We start from the raw sequence: 15,114 nt of genomic DNA on the forward strand, positions 1-15,114 counted from the left end.
CCTGTCACACCCAGTGCCTGCTCCACGACGTTTCTCAATTCTACATTTTGGACGCGAGGAAAGTGCATTTTGCTGCAGTGGACAGTTACAAACAACACACACCTTCATGCGGAGCACAAACATGCAAGGTTTTACAACAGACGGACGATCGATTGAAATCGATATTAACAGAACAGGACATCAGTGCAGACGCGTGGATTTCCTTGTTCTGGTGCATTCGCTTACCTTTGAAGTGACGACAGGACGGATGAAGCGGGGCGCGTCGTTTTACCGGATTATCGATTCATTCGGTGCCTCCCTTTGTTGCCCTGCTATCGCGCTGCCTGCCTGCTAACCGGGTCTGCGCTGCTCACGTGCAGAGAGGAGGCAGGGCTGGAGCCGGTCCCCCCCCCCCTACTATTGCGGTGATTTACACCGGGCCGCTAGGTTGTCGGACGCGCTCCGTGCGCTGTGCTGCAGGGACACGCGCACACGCACTTAGAATGCGCTCGTCTTCCCTGGCGTGCATCATTTAAAGATAAATAAGTAATTTAACTGTTGGCTTTAAACCAACATCTACGTTGAAAATCATGCATTAATGCTGCGCATTCTCAAACTATTTGCAAAGCGCAGAGCTCTAATAATAATACAAAAAAAAAGAATGTTTTCAATCATGAGTATGTATGTAATTATTTGGTTTCTATCCAAACCATTGCAGCGGACTTCCATCCTTTCATGCAGGAGTTTGGTTGAGGACTTACATCACTTTTGTGACAATCAGCATTCCTGAATTTGCTCAACCTGATGCACACACTTACTTTATTATGGGGCGTTTAGCCAGATGACCTGCTGATGGAGAAATCTACTGATCCAGAGCTTGGAAGGCTATTTTCAGAAAGCCATTTGTTGATCCAGCTCTCCAGCTAAAACATGTTAGAATACCGGCCAAGCCTTCCACTTGTGTTGGACTTACACTGCCTGACGAAAATAAAAAGTCACCACCTGGATTTAACTAAGCAAATGGGTTCAAGCCTCCTATTGGATAATTACTGCATGGGCAATTATCTTTCAGCTTGCAACGAATTATTTGACCCCAGCTGATGCAATACATACGTTGTGTGTCTGTTAAAGAAGGGTCAAACCATCGGCATGCATCGAGAAGAGAAAACGTCTAAGGAGATTGCAGAAACTACTAAAATGGGGTTAAGAACTGTCCAACACATTAATAAAAACTGGAAGGATGGTGGGGAACCATCGTCTCCCAGGAAGAAATGTGGTAGGAACGAAAACGCCTGAACGATCATGATCGGTCATCACGTCGTTTGGCCAAATCAAATCAAGTAAAAAACGGAAAAACAGTAGAACTCTTGTTTAATAGTGAAAGTAGGAGCATTATTTTCATTTCTTTGAAGTGACACCCTCCTCCCCAACACACACAGAATTAAGGAATAATTTATAAACATGAATTTAAATCTCTCCACTTCCATTTGTGTAAATTAGGGTTGAATATTTCACAGTTTTTCAAACATTTCACAGAACACTTGACCACTAGGCGACCCTTTCAATGAAGGTCACTGCAAAAATAGGATAAAGAAAATGTTTAATTTCACTCTGCTGTTAGATTCAAAACCCTTAAGAAATCTTAATACTAATGTCAGATTACTGGGGGGGGGGGGGGGGGGGTTAAGCGTCGTACCTCAAAATTCATATTTCATTTAATGTATTTTCTGAACACCATCTTTATAAAATCTGGAATAGGAAATTAACATTCCGAGGTTATCTGCTGCAGATCAAATTGAAATGCAAAAGACAGCAGTGAAACACATTAGTAACCTCCATTAATGTGTGAAGGTCTAACAAAAATAAATAATACACTTCAGTCTATTTTACAAAACATAGCATTTTTGCATATCATCTGATATTTGCAGGCACAGGGCAGTAGCAGTGAAAATTAATTTCAAATACTGCTGGAAAAAATTAAGATTTTTCTTTTTTGTCTGAAGAAACTGACAGATGCAACTACCAATTACTTTAACGGTTATTTTTTACCATCAAAAATATCCATTATTTTTACGACATCATCCGTTTTAGCTCATAAAATGTCAGAGAATTATGAAACAATTTCCAAGGACCCAAAGTCACATTTCTTTGCTTATTTTCAAACAGTTCAAAACCCAAAGACTTTGATTACCCTCATAATTGTTGGTCAGTAGCTCCAATGAAACACAAATCTAGATTTTTTTTGTAGCCAATTATTTAAACTGCACCTACCCTATCTGGGATAAACTCACACACACGCTTCATGAAGATGACCAACGATTTACCTGGAAAGTGAACAGCAGTGCGAAGCTTTCTTAGTTCCTTCGAGGTTAAGTGTTGATCTCTGAATGTGAGCGTGTGCATCAATTTCACTGTATCTATCATTTTCTGCTTTTTAGAAATTAATCTTTATTTAAAATAAATGTATATGAACTAAAGTGCTGAAAAGCGACATCAAACAACATGACGCACATTTAACAGTAGTTATCTTGCAAAGATAAATCATTAGTAAATAATTTATAATAAATATAGATTTGATAGAAGAATACAAAAGCTTTAAGGCAATTCTGCCGGAGTGAGTGAGGCAGGGCATCGTCGGCTATTTGTCTGACTTTTCCACTCGTTTCCCGTTGCCTGGCTTTTCCTGAAGTTTGTGGTCTTCCAGGATGGCCTGTGCCGTTTGCTTTCCAGTCCTTTTCACCGCAGCTTTAATCCCGAGGTTGTCGACATTGAAGGCCGTGAGGCCGACGTTGATGGCAGAGTTGACAGCGTGGTCTGTGGCTTGTCCTGCTGCCGCCCCGTACCTTCGTCGCACGCCACGATGGACGGTTGTTCACAGGAGGCGGCGAGAAACGGGATTAAGTCGGAGTTGATTAATATGCAGTGCAAGGATTGTAAAGATGGCATGCTGCATTTAAACTGTAAAGTAAATTACAGCCATTCAAGGGTGGAATATACCCAATACATTTCTGATGGCAAGAATGTTGAATGGAATCTACTCCCCACTAAGGTAATGGGTGGGAACATCTATCCTGATGAAGAAGCTTTTCTCACACTATGTTCACTTCACTGGACTCAAGAATCTAATTATAAAGCAGCTCGGCTTGACTAATCCAATTAATCTATAATCAAACTGCTTCACTTGAGCAAGGAAGAACACTATTTTGACTTTATCCTAAAATCCATCAGGACAGAAACTAATTGTTGCCAATTAGAAACAGAAACATCAGAAACATTTGAGAAATCAGTGAAAAGCAGACACTGTGTGTGAAAGTAGAGAACTGGAACAGGGATGGTGAGTAAACGGAGGCTCGTATCATGCTTGTGATTAGTGATGCCAGATTTAATAGCTGTGCATAATTAGGAACAATTACATTTCTCCTCATTAGGCGGGTCAAAGGTCTTTTGCAGACCCCTAAATCTGTAAAGCAAATAGAAAAGCAAAGGAAGTGGGCAAACGTTTGAGTTCCAGTGTGCAAGGCGCCTGTTCAGCGGGCGGCCGTGAGCCGGAACTTGTTTTTCCTCACGTCGAAGCAAGCTTCAGAACATTTGCGACACACGGGAGGACTTACTTATGCTTCACGGTGGTCACCGTCTCTGCTGCAACACTCGTGGTAATGTCCTTTGCTGCTACCTCTAAGCCGGTCCACATAGTGGCGAAGCCTGCACAGGAGCACGAACGGTTACATTTCATATTTGAATGAATATAAAAGGGAAGCGCTCCCCACCTTGCACTCCGCTGGCAGCCACCACCATGGCTCCATCGATGTTGGAACGCCCGTCTTTGTCTTTCTTCATAGATTCCGGGATCAGTTTGCCTCCGTGTTTCTTCACGTGAGGCGCCAACTCTCGGCCCACGCAGCCGGCGACGGCACAAACCCCATCCACTGCAGGGACACGGGATCGGTCAGAGGGCCACTGCTCGGTAGCCACACGGCTAGTGTCGCATGCTGACTGGGGGCGGCTCGGCCACCTAGAAACTGGCTGACTTTAACGGCGCCCCCTGTTGCTTGCTTGGCGACATGGAGGCCTTTGGTGACAGTGGGGCTGACGTGGGCGGGCTTGTCCTCTGGGGTGATGTGCTCCCGGAGCTTAGACGCCCCTTTGTGAATGGCCTTGCCCGTGAACTCCGCCCCTTTCACGAGGCCCCAGCTTAGCCAGGACGCACCTGAAATGACAAAACGATCACGGAAGGCTTTACTAACTTCCAACAAAGGGTGCGTATTCTCAGAGAGAAGACGCAGCGTGGCCTCACCTGTAAGGATTCCATTTGCCACCTTTTCACTCCACTCGGGCAGAAGCTCCTCCTCCTCCTCCGTGCCCTTGGGTGCGGCCTCCTCGGGCGTCGCGATGGACACCTTCTGACTGAGATTATCCGTTTCTGCAGCTTCATCTGGAGCCTGAACATGAACACACACAGGTTAGCTACAGAAAGATACAGTCCCAATGTTTGGCCGACTCGCGCCCTCCTATGTGCGATCTGCGCACGTCTCCACTCAGAGGTTTGCCCCCCCCCAGCTAAAGCCTCCGGTTCACACGATAGCTCCTCTTACAAGTCTGTGCCGTTTGCTGCAATAGTCGACGTGTTGCCACAAAGATATGCTAATTGTGGTGGAAACCTTCAATCCTTCAAAGTCACCCAAAAAGAACCTACTTGCTGATTAGGAATTACGTCCATCGGGGGAGACATCTAGCCCCGTTGGACACGGATCGGAGGGAACGTTTCTGCATCCATCAGAAATGACCTGCTGCTCGTCTTTCAACCGAAGCGCTGAGGTTGTTCTAACTACAGCAGATAAGAGCATTACGACTGATTAATTCTCCTCACAAACCCGCCTCAAATCTCCAAAATGCTGAGGCAGGCGTAGCTCGGCGAAGGGAGTCGGCTCAGAGCAAGAGTGTAAAACAATGAGACGTTTGAATCCATTCTGTGTGTGGCCTAAAACCAACAAACAGGAAGTAGAAGCAGACGTAATATCTACAGTGTTCCCCGCGCTTTGAGAATGCACTTAGGAGGGTGAAAGGGCGCGTGTGTCAGCCGATTAGCCTGTCTGCCAAAAGGCGTGTCGCGCTGCTGTAGACGCGAGCGCACGTCGACACTGACCTGAACCCTGAGGTCTGTCATCTGGGACAGGAGGTCCCGGAACAGCGCTCTGTGTGCAGCAGGCAGCTCAGAGGACAACACCACGCCCACATAGTAGCCCGGAGCCGGCGCCATCATGTCCGGAAACATAAACACGCCGGTGTTGCACAGCAGCACCGGAGAGTCCACGGCCATGAGGGGGCAGAGCCAGTCACACACCTGCCAGGAGGAAAGCAGCCCGTCAGTTATTCCCAAAGCAGACTGGACTTACATCAAGAAGGACCGATGTGCTCACAATCAGTATGAAAGGAATTATGCCAGGATGAACTTTCCAACACGCTTCTAAAAGACCGGATTGTCCCGAAGGAGGTCACCAGCAGGAGGGAGGCCATCTGGCTGAAGCACGAGTTTCCATATAAAGCGAGAAGCCACACGATGAGGCTCGCTAACGGAACACAGCGATCCGTGTGAGAGGAGACAATCCACTGCACTGTCTCGCAGGGTCGCAGGGCGTAGCGTAGCAGCACTAGCATTAGCAGGCCTGAGATAATTACTTGCAGTCAATGAGAATCATTGACATCATCCGCTGGAAAAAGCACCTGATGAGGAGCCGAGTATCATCCAGCGATCTGCACTAACGTCCGCGTGACGCTGCAGGAAAAGCACCGGGAGCACGACAGCGAGGAGGCTTTCAAAAGAAATATTTAAATCAAAACCTCAGGAGTTTTGGCGCCGAGTGAAGACAGCTCACGTGAGACGGATTGTTTTCAAGCTCATCTCCTCCTGGTCATGACTCGGCCATCAATGCGGGTTCAAATGAGAAAACATCTCAGGAAACCAGGCCAAAGGTTAAACGTTCTCCAAGCAGTCGCTGGCCGTTTCAGTCGTGTGTTAAATTACGGGGAACACAAGTTACCGCCCACATTTTAAGCTACCGAGTTACGATATCTGGATTACCTGCAAGAACGCCGGCGGCCGGTTGGGCGTTCTGTCAGAGTGATCGCTCGTGAACCTCACCAGCCGCAGGTAGCCCGGGTACGAGGGCGCGCTCACTCGCCCTTCGGGTGCAACGAAGAACATCTGCACACCGTGAGGGATGTACAGCAGCTCCTCCCCCTCCTCACCCACGAGGGAGGACGCGGTCGAGTTGCTCGCGTTGCTGTAGAACTCCTCCCCCACCAGTGACATCTCTCCCGTCTCCGTTCCGTAAGAGATGGACAGGTGTCCGTCAGCCGCCTGCGGAGAATAAGCTGGAGGCTGTTCGGCCGGAGCCGCAGGCTGTCTGGTGGGGGACGGGCCGCCGCGTGCGGGCCCTGCCGCCCGGCCATTGGCGGGGAGCACGTTCGGAGGAGACGGCCTCTCCGGCTTGCCTTTGGCTGCCAGCATTGGGCCGAGGCCTTCAGCGAAAGGGCCGGATGCACCAGCCCCGGCTGCAGGCGCGCCATCGAGCTCGGAGCCGGTCTCCAGCATGGCCAGCCGAGCGGCGATGTTGTTCAGCGTTTCCTCCATCTTCCGCTGCATCCGTCTGGCGGATTCCCACGTGCTCCCGGAGCACTCCTTGCCCCGCGACGGCACGCTGACGGCCCTCAGCAGGTGCTGCCGTCCCTGCCTGTAGAGCTCCAGAGCCTGGGTCTTCTCTCCGGCTTCGTCCGCTGTGAGCCCTTCGTTGATGCACACGAAGGCACTGTCGTAGCCATCTTTGATCACTTGAAGTCTGGCATTGTCAAACGCATCTTGTTTAGCTTTCTCCATCCCCTCTGAAAATATAGACAGACCCAGCTACAGTTAGCCGAGTTTATGGCTGATGGCCTAGGACAGCAGAGCACATGACAAACATGCTATTAAAGCCTAGCCTCGAGGCTAAAATATATCACACGTCGCTGCTTCGGGGCTAAAGTCGCCTCATCCACTATAAAGAAGCAAATGCGTCATTAAAACCGACACTGAAAACGGCTTTTTGGCCCGTAAAGCAAGTTGCTCGACTTGTGCTAAGCTACTTATGTTATTTAAGATCTTTCCTCCCGACCAACAAATACACAAATATAACAGTCAGCTAACGTCACAGTCACCTGTTTAAGTTCGGTTGACGTCACAAGACTATTCGCTAGGTTAGCATTAGCATAGTCTTCAGCTAACGGTATCCACCATTAAGCCAGCGAGCGGAAAAAACTCCAATGAACAGTTCGACAAGGAGGTTAAATGCTCCGTGGTCTGTGGGGTTAGCTTACCGAACCGCCTGAACCTACTTCAGCAGGTCCCCCGGGTGAAGTTGTGGTGTCGCGCTGTGACGCTCCACGCAGTTCTCGTGGGAAACCTTTAGTTCCGTAACAGGGAGAATCGACTCAACACAATAAAGGGACGCGCGTGTTACAAAGCGGAAAACAAGCGCCTTGTTGAGCTAACACTTATTTTGAAGATAGCTAACAGGAAGTTGCAATATGCGCTAACATTGCTGCATTGACGGCAACTTGATTATTTTATTGTGTTGCAGTTTATCACTTTGTCCACTGGGAGGCAGTATGTACATATACGCGACACTACTGTTTAGTATGGGAGATAAATTAAAAGAGGAGATTTTACTGCCGTCTGGTGGCCAAATTCTGAACTGCATCTAATTTAAATGAGTAAAGCTTCCATCAATTCACAAAATATATTGACCACTTCCGAGTGTGCACTTTCAAACTACACTTACCAATTGGTCGCATTCAGAAACGAAACAAACACGTTCTCAAGTAATCACAAAGAATACAGTTGCACGTTTTTCGGGGGAAGTAATTTAATCAATAGATGATAATAAATGATACCCTTTACCACGTGGAGTACAACCATTGGATAATTACCGCGCAACAAATTATAAGAGTCTCGAGGAGCCTAAAGACCCACTTCCGGTAACTACTTTCAAAATATGTAGCTAAATGTAATACATATTCTTGTTAAGTTTAAATATTTTCAGCAAAAAAGCTCTAAAATAATTTTATGGAATCCGCGGGCAAAATTAATTTAATTAGTGAATTTAAAAATTAACAAGCCAACAGATGGCATTGCTATTACTAGTGATAGTAAAAAACTATACCTTTAAACATGTGCTTTAAATAAAATGCTTTGCACTGTGCTGAATTTGTACATGCATTTTTTATGATGTCCAGGGGCAAGATCCAATATTAATTTGAGAAATGTGCTCAGAATGGGACCAAGAATATCTGCTCACTAGGGTCCTGAATCTAAGAGGAAGAAAGAAGAGAGAACATGACATGGGGAAACAGCCACGCTGCACTCTCTTGAAAATGTCAAGCAACATAGTTGTTTGATGGATCTTCCTTGTTTCAACTATAGTTGCCACAAAAATAATATTTATATTCTTGATGATTGCTCTGATTGCTTTGAGGAATGAGGAGTTTAGACTGAGGCAGACACAAGTTCTTTATATGGTTTCTCCTTGTTTCTTTCCTTTTTTTAATTGAAAATACTCAAACATTTCGAGGAAAATCTGACATACTGTCACCTTCAGTGAAGAGAGCGAATTAATCAAACTCAGAACCAAATCACAGCAGGAAAGCAAAAGAGAGCTTTGGCTACAGCTCTGGAAAACAGCATGTCATGTTTCACGTGTTCATGTATCCAAGGCTCATGTCATGTTATTTGGGCAGCATCACTGTAACCTTTTTGGTTGAAATGTTTCAAATGTTGCAACACAGTAAAACAGAGTTTCATCACATAGTCGCAAAATACAATTTGTGTACATTGATGCAAGTGTTGCGTGTTTTTTTTTTATTGTCTGCATGACTGTCTTTTGTTCCTGCAACATATTTCTTTGACTAAATAAAACCCGACATTCATAAATCATGCAGGAATACAAAGTCCATGACTCACACGCTGGAGCCCAGCGTTCACATCTGTCTCTGTTTAGGTTTATCGGCAACAAATGCACTTTAGTTAATGTTATTTCAGTTTCACAATATTTAATCTGCGATTGTGAAAGTCAATAATTTCAGACACACAATAATAATAAAGATGTTTTTCAAACATCATCATTTAATCATTACAATCTCTATGCCTGGACACATTAATATTTAACTTGTGCTGACGGCTTTAAAAAGAGAGAGAGAGAGAGGAAGGAAGTCCTGGTTTTGTTTACTGCAAACTTTCATCTTTTATTAAATGATCACTAAATGTGCTCTGTACAGTAATAATTAAATGTACAGAAGTGTACAATTATCTGAATATGATAATTGCTGATAAGTGAAGTTAATAATCTGAGAGCGTCGGATCCATTCTCAATGGAAAGATGCGATGAGGCTTGAAACTGGAGGGCGAGTGATGTTTACACTGCTGTGAGTTTGGGTTTATGCGGCCACATTTTCTAACACTCATGATTCAAGTATTTTGTCTCAGAATGGAAATGATTAGACTTCCAGCTTGGAAGTAATGTCTGACTATAATGACCATTTTATCAGCATTTTTTCCAAGGGAATTAAAACAAGGCTTCAAGCATTAAAGTTCAGCAGAGGGACACACAGGAATGATGAAAAAAGAAGCACTGGAGTCATCAACTTTCACATCTCCTCTTCATTTGTATGACTGTAGTTTCTGCACGAGTCCAGATAGGCATGGTTTGTTTTACACCACAAACAAAACATGTTTACCTTGACTTTAAATGTTGTTATGTGTCATGTTACCTGTTTCTGCATATAATCCGTAGTCTGAGCTGGAGAGAACTCGACTGAGCCGCTCTCTTGCTGATGTTATAATAATATATGTGTCATGCTTTACTTTATGGGACCGAGGGGGGGGGGGGGGGGGGGGTGGCTGTTAAAATGAACTGCCAAAGTACTACTTTTATCAGCACTACTATGACTACTACTACTGCTAGTATTACAAATTTTAGTAGTACTACTGGTACTATTACTGCTGCTACTACTACTACTACTACTTCTACTAATACTATTACAAGTATTGCTATTAATATTACTACTACTAATTGAATCTTAATGAGTTCATGTAATGATAATACAGATTCCATCCAACACGAGAACATCAGGAGTCACTAGTGAATATTCCGACTGCACGATAAAAATGAGGATGATGCTACGATAGCACGGTTTACTGATGCACGCCATCTATCGCTCTTCTCAATGTTATCAATTCACTGATGTTCACTGTCACCAGTTGCCACATTAAGATTTCGTTTCACCTCAAAGAGCCTGCCATCTGTTTTATTTACAATGAGCAGACTTGAGTGTTGATAATCTGGAGGGAACATTGACACAATGACAAATGATAAACAACAACTCAGCCAACAATCAAATGATATTCACATGCTGAGAAGAAAATAACAAGAACTGTGACTTCAGACTGGAACCTTGGTCATTTGTAGCTCAGCTATTTGGATAAGTTGAATTCACGAAGCTGTATTTTCATACAGGTCCTATTTCCAATGCTTTATTCACATCAAGTCATGATGATGATGATGAATATATTTATTAGATAGAATGTTAGAGTACAAGTACAGTCACACAGTAGCATGTATTACAGTACAAATAACGTCAAACATCCTGTCTAAGAGGAGCATTTCAAAAAAGCCCTTGCGGGCTTGTTTCCGTTGAAAGTCCTTCGTACATAAATCATCCACAAAAAATTTATTTAAAATTTATTTATGTAGAAGTTGTTGCCTGAGGCTCAACATGATTGTGTAGCTCTACACTACACCTTTTTACCCTCTGTGCTGTGATTGTTCTCTATTATTCTGGTTCTCTCACCTTCCCTACTATTTTTAATGGGAACACAATCTCGTAAGTCCAGCTGCCACCCCAGCCACCTCCACAGGACTTGGGCCATGGAAATATAAAGATTCTGTCACATAGATGTTGTTTCTGAACATAGTCCAGACAGTGATTACATTTATTCTGTGTTACAAATTATGTCTAAACATAGTTTGGTCACCTGGAAATATGCAGATTTGTCTATTCTGGTCTATTCTAAAAACACAAAAGATGACAGACTGTGGAAGAGGATCCAGAAATAAAAAGGTAGCCAAATCACAAAGAGTCTTAGTGAGATCATTCTGCATATTATTGTCCATTTCTGCCAATGGGTGCACTTTTTTCTACTCATTATACCTTTCATGTGTAGCATAGAGAGCCATTGTCCATTCAATAAGACATGAGCTGCACAATCCACTGCCATATGAAAGTAATTGAATAGAGATGTGAGCAATTAATTACTGTATACGTAATGCTAAAAGCAACACAGAACAATGTATTCAAATGTTGTAACATTAAAGTTAAAAAAAATGTGCGCTCAATTTAATTCCATATGTTTCAAGTTCATGAGCTAAACTGCTTTATAAATCAAACTATACCATAACCAGATGGAAGCATATGGAAAGTATGAGACTCCGACAGAGAGAAAATAACACAACACATGACACCAATTGATTTTTATTTTATTTTTTGCCTTTTTCCAATTATGTTGTGATATACTTGAGCTGGAAGATCTGGACAGCCTTGGTTTCCTTTTTTTTTTTATTCAAAAATGAATATGTACTCCATGTGCATAATAGAATCCATAAGGATGAAAGCAGTTCTTGAAAGACAGCAGAAAGTCACAGTTTCCCCTCAACCGACTCTCGAGTCTCATAACGTGCAATTGTCCAACCAGTGCAGACTGGTTACATTATGTTCATCCTTCAGGCACGAAAATGTGTCCTGCTTTCAAGAAACGTGTTACTCAGCAGGAAGTTCAGGAACTTGAGATAAATCCTGATGAGTAGAATTTGTTTCGTTTTATTTGTATACCAGCACACAATAGTTTTTAATAAAAATAAAATGATGAACCATCGGAAGAACAGATTCTCCATCCATCCATTTCCTTGTAGGCGAGACGATCGCAGCCAGCTATGGGCGAAGGGTGGGATACACCCTGGACGAGACGCCAGCACATCGCGGGGCAACGTAAAAGACAAACACACACAATCACACATACGGACAATTTGGAGTGACCAATTCATCTGCATATTTTTGGAGGAGGGAGGAAACCGGAGAACCCAGAGGGAGCCCATGCAGACACTGGGAGAACATACAAACTCCGCACAGAAGGGAATCAAACCTGGAACCTCCTTGCTGTGAGGCATCAGAGCTACACACTGTGCCACCGTGTCGCCGACCCTGATTCTTCAATGTGGACAATCATATTTGCTGATGACTTATAAACTATTGTTGATAAATACATGATGCTGAGTAGGTTTCCAGGGTCAAAGATTTAGTTGCATATGGGCATGAAGAAAACCCGACTAAAGAAACATCATAACATGGACATCATATAATGTAGGTATGCTATGCTTTGACAGACTTTGAACACTTCATCAGTCTCAAAGCACACAGAGTTCGGTACGGAGACAAGCAGGGGTTTGGAAACATTGTTATCTGCATGTGTATCTGACCGAATCATTGATTTGCAGGACGTGGAAATAATACCCAAATGCTTTCCACTAACTGTCTTTATTTGAGCTAATCTCGAGTTACTAATGGATGGTTAAAACAAGTTTTATTCCAGTGGTAGATAAAGATAAATGGGTCTGGATCTGCTCTAAGCCATGATCTCTGAGCGGTTCCTTGAAATTTATGGGGCAGACAGATCCTTCTTATTTGATGGTAAGAAGCCCTGGAGTCTCAAGCTATCATTGTCAAGAAGAAACAATACTGTAATGCTCAATTCAATCTCTGTACTTAATTGTTAGGTATGGAATGAGGCACAACTAATCCGAGTCGGTCTCAGACGAAGACTTATTTACACAAAGGTAAACTGTAAGTGCCTGCTCCTAAAAATAAAGTGTATTCAATGACTCAATCAGCTGCTACGAAGTTAGTAGCGCAGAGACCTTCCAGAAACCTGAGAGTCGTGCATTCATGATCACGAGCCCCGTTCTTACCACTGGAGAAAGGACATCAGCTGAACGGAACTTGAGCATGTTTCCCTTAAATGTCAACTCAGGAAGGCTGTTGTACATTTTGGTCTCTTAATATTCTAACGCCAACATATTGAAGTTAAGTTTGCTGGTTTCTTCTTGTATTGTAATCCCATTATTAATATGGAGGAAAGTGTTGCATTGAGGTTTTTATTTGCAGCGATCAACCTGTGAATTGTGTTAATGCAGTTGTGAATTACTCCAAGGTTACAGCACATTAAGTAGAATTGCTGTGGGATTATTGCAGCTCGATGGAACATAAACACCGTTTATAACTTCATTCCATGAGCTAAGTGCACTTGTGCTTACCAGCTAAGTTTTATTTCATCCAGCTCGTGTCCATTTGTCTCTACATTGTGTTTACTTTTCACCTAAACTGGTGCTCTATGAATGTAAACACCTCTAATTACACCTCTGTTAGCAAGATAACTCAAAAGGTTCTGAACGGATCTGGATGAAATTTCCAGGAAATGTTGGGAATGTTAGCAGGGACAGATTATTACATTTTGATGTTTTGTTCCTCAATATCTCAGTTGATTATTGATTGATGTTTATGGAATTTGACAGTCATTAGGGTGGGGACATTTGGAATTGTAAATGTACTTGAAACCAATTCAAAGAATTTTGGTGATTTTCTTTTTTTTTATTATTCAGATTGTCTCTGTCAGTCTGTGTTTGATAATTAGGGCTGAACTGGGAATCATTATAATCTGAATTTAGGATGAGGAGTAAGGTCAAATGCATCGCTCCATATTTGCCTATGCGCCTAAAGACACTGAGTGTTCTCCCCAGAATATCGAGTAAATTATCTTCTTCACTGACAAAACCAGTTTGAAAGATTCATATACATCATCTGTGCATTCTTCGAGGAAAGTGTGGGATAGGAACAAAAATGCTCAACCAATTACAAGACAGTACACATAGTCTCAGAGATGAAAAAGGAACATCTTGAGTATCTGTTTTACATTTAATACTTAAATCTAAAGAAGATAAAGGTCGAAATCCTCTTCCAGTAAAGTATTTTGAGGATGCCGAAACATAGGAGTCTCATCCATGTGGCTTATGCCTCCCAGAAACAAGAGGGGTGTTGTGGGCTACCATTAAAGTGCCCGATCACAATGGAAAAAAGAACAACATATTACTTTCCTAATTAGCTCAAGCAAAACCTTTATATGGCCTGTAACAGACAATGATTACACTGTGAATCTGTGAACAAATACTTTAACTATGAACTCACATGCAGTCAACTGTTTTCTACACAACCCCCTGTGGTAACATAATTCACAGTTTCTTTGGCTCCATGCTGTACTTGCAAGCAAGTTTACTTGCTTGGATTCAATTCAAAATAAGTAGCCCCAAGATAGATGGAATTTACGATTTTTTCGGGTGCTGAAATAAACAGTTATGCAACTGGTGGCCCAGTTACATAACTGTTTATTTCACCAGTTACAAAAAATAAAGCCTTTCATTTGAGTACTTGAGTAATACTTTTAAACCTAAGGAAACCAATCAATATCAATAGCAAGTTATAACAGCTACACTGTGGTGGTAGTTTCTGGTCTTAAATGGGAACATTTCAAGGAAACTGTACAGAGGTTAAATACGGTCAAAGTAATCTACACATCTATATTTTGATCCAGAAAGTCCAGATTATTTTGTGGATTTGCACCACTATGTACACACTTGGATAATTCAGGTACCTAAAAAAATACAAATATTTAGTTATGTTTGAATAATAATGAAAATCTTGTAGTAGAATACATCTACCTTTACCACCTATATGAAACAAAATATTTCCGCAGGTTCTTTCCTGGGCAACCCCATCTTTCCATAAAGTTTCAAGAAATTGTTTCCTGTGGAATCCTGCAAAAAAACAACAAGAACCAAACTCTAAACCTCCAATACTACTACTACTACTACTACTACTACTACTGTACTTTCGGCTTGTCCCATGAGGTTTCACTACAGCAAATCAACCTTCTCCACTTCACCCTGTCCTTTGCACACATTTAAATACAATACTGCATATCTTCCTTTGGTGCCACTGCCA

At 42.9% G+C, this 15,114-nt stretch overlaps 1 protein-coding gene across 1 annotated transcript; it reads right to left on the reverse strand.

Moving 5' to 3' along the window:
• Nucleotides 1-1,333: 1,333 nt before the first annotated feature.
• spartb (spartin b) lies at nt 1,334-7,419 on the reverse strand. Its single transcript, XM_068745372.1, has 8 exons — nt 7,330-7,419; nt 6,059-6,858; nt 5,123-5,320; nt 4,274-4,418; nt 3,992-4,186; nt 3,747-3,905; nt 3,591-3,681; nt 1,334-2,822 (listed from the first exon to the last, which is right to left on the reverse strand). Exons 2-8 carry the CDS (start codon nt 6,851-6,853, stop codon nt 2,618-2,620), a joined length of 1,788 nt encoding a protein of 595 aa, XP_068601473.1. The 5' UTR covers nt 6,854-6,858; nt 7,330-7,419; the 3' UTR covers nt 1,334-2,617.
• Between the last annotated feature and the right edge of the window lie 7,695 nt (nt 7,420-15,114).

The sequence above is a fragment of the Brachionichthys hirsutus genome, chromosome 11 (assembly GCF_040956055.1).
Source record: "Brachionichthys hirsutus isolate HB-005 chromosome 11, CSIRO-AGI_Bhir_v1, whole genome shotgun sequence".
Lineage (NCBI taxonomy): Eukaryota > Metazoa > Chordata > Actinopteri > Lophiiformes > Brachionichthyidae > Brachionichthys > Brachionichthys hirsutus.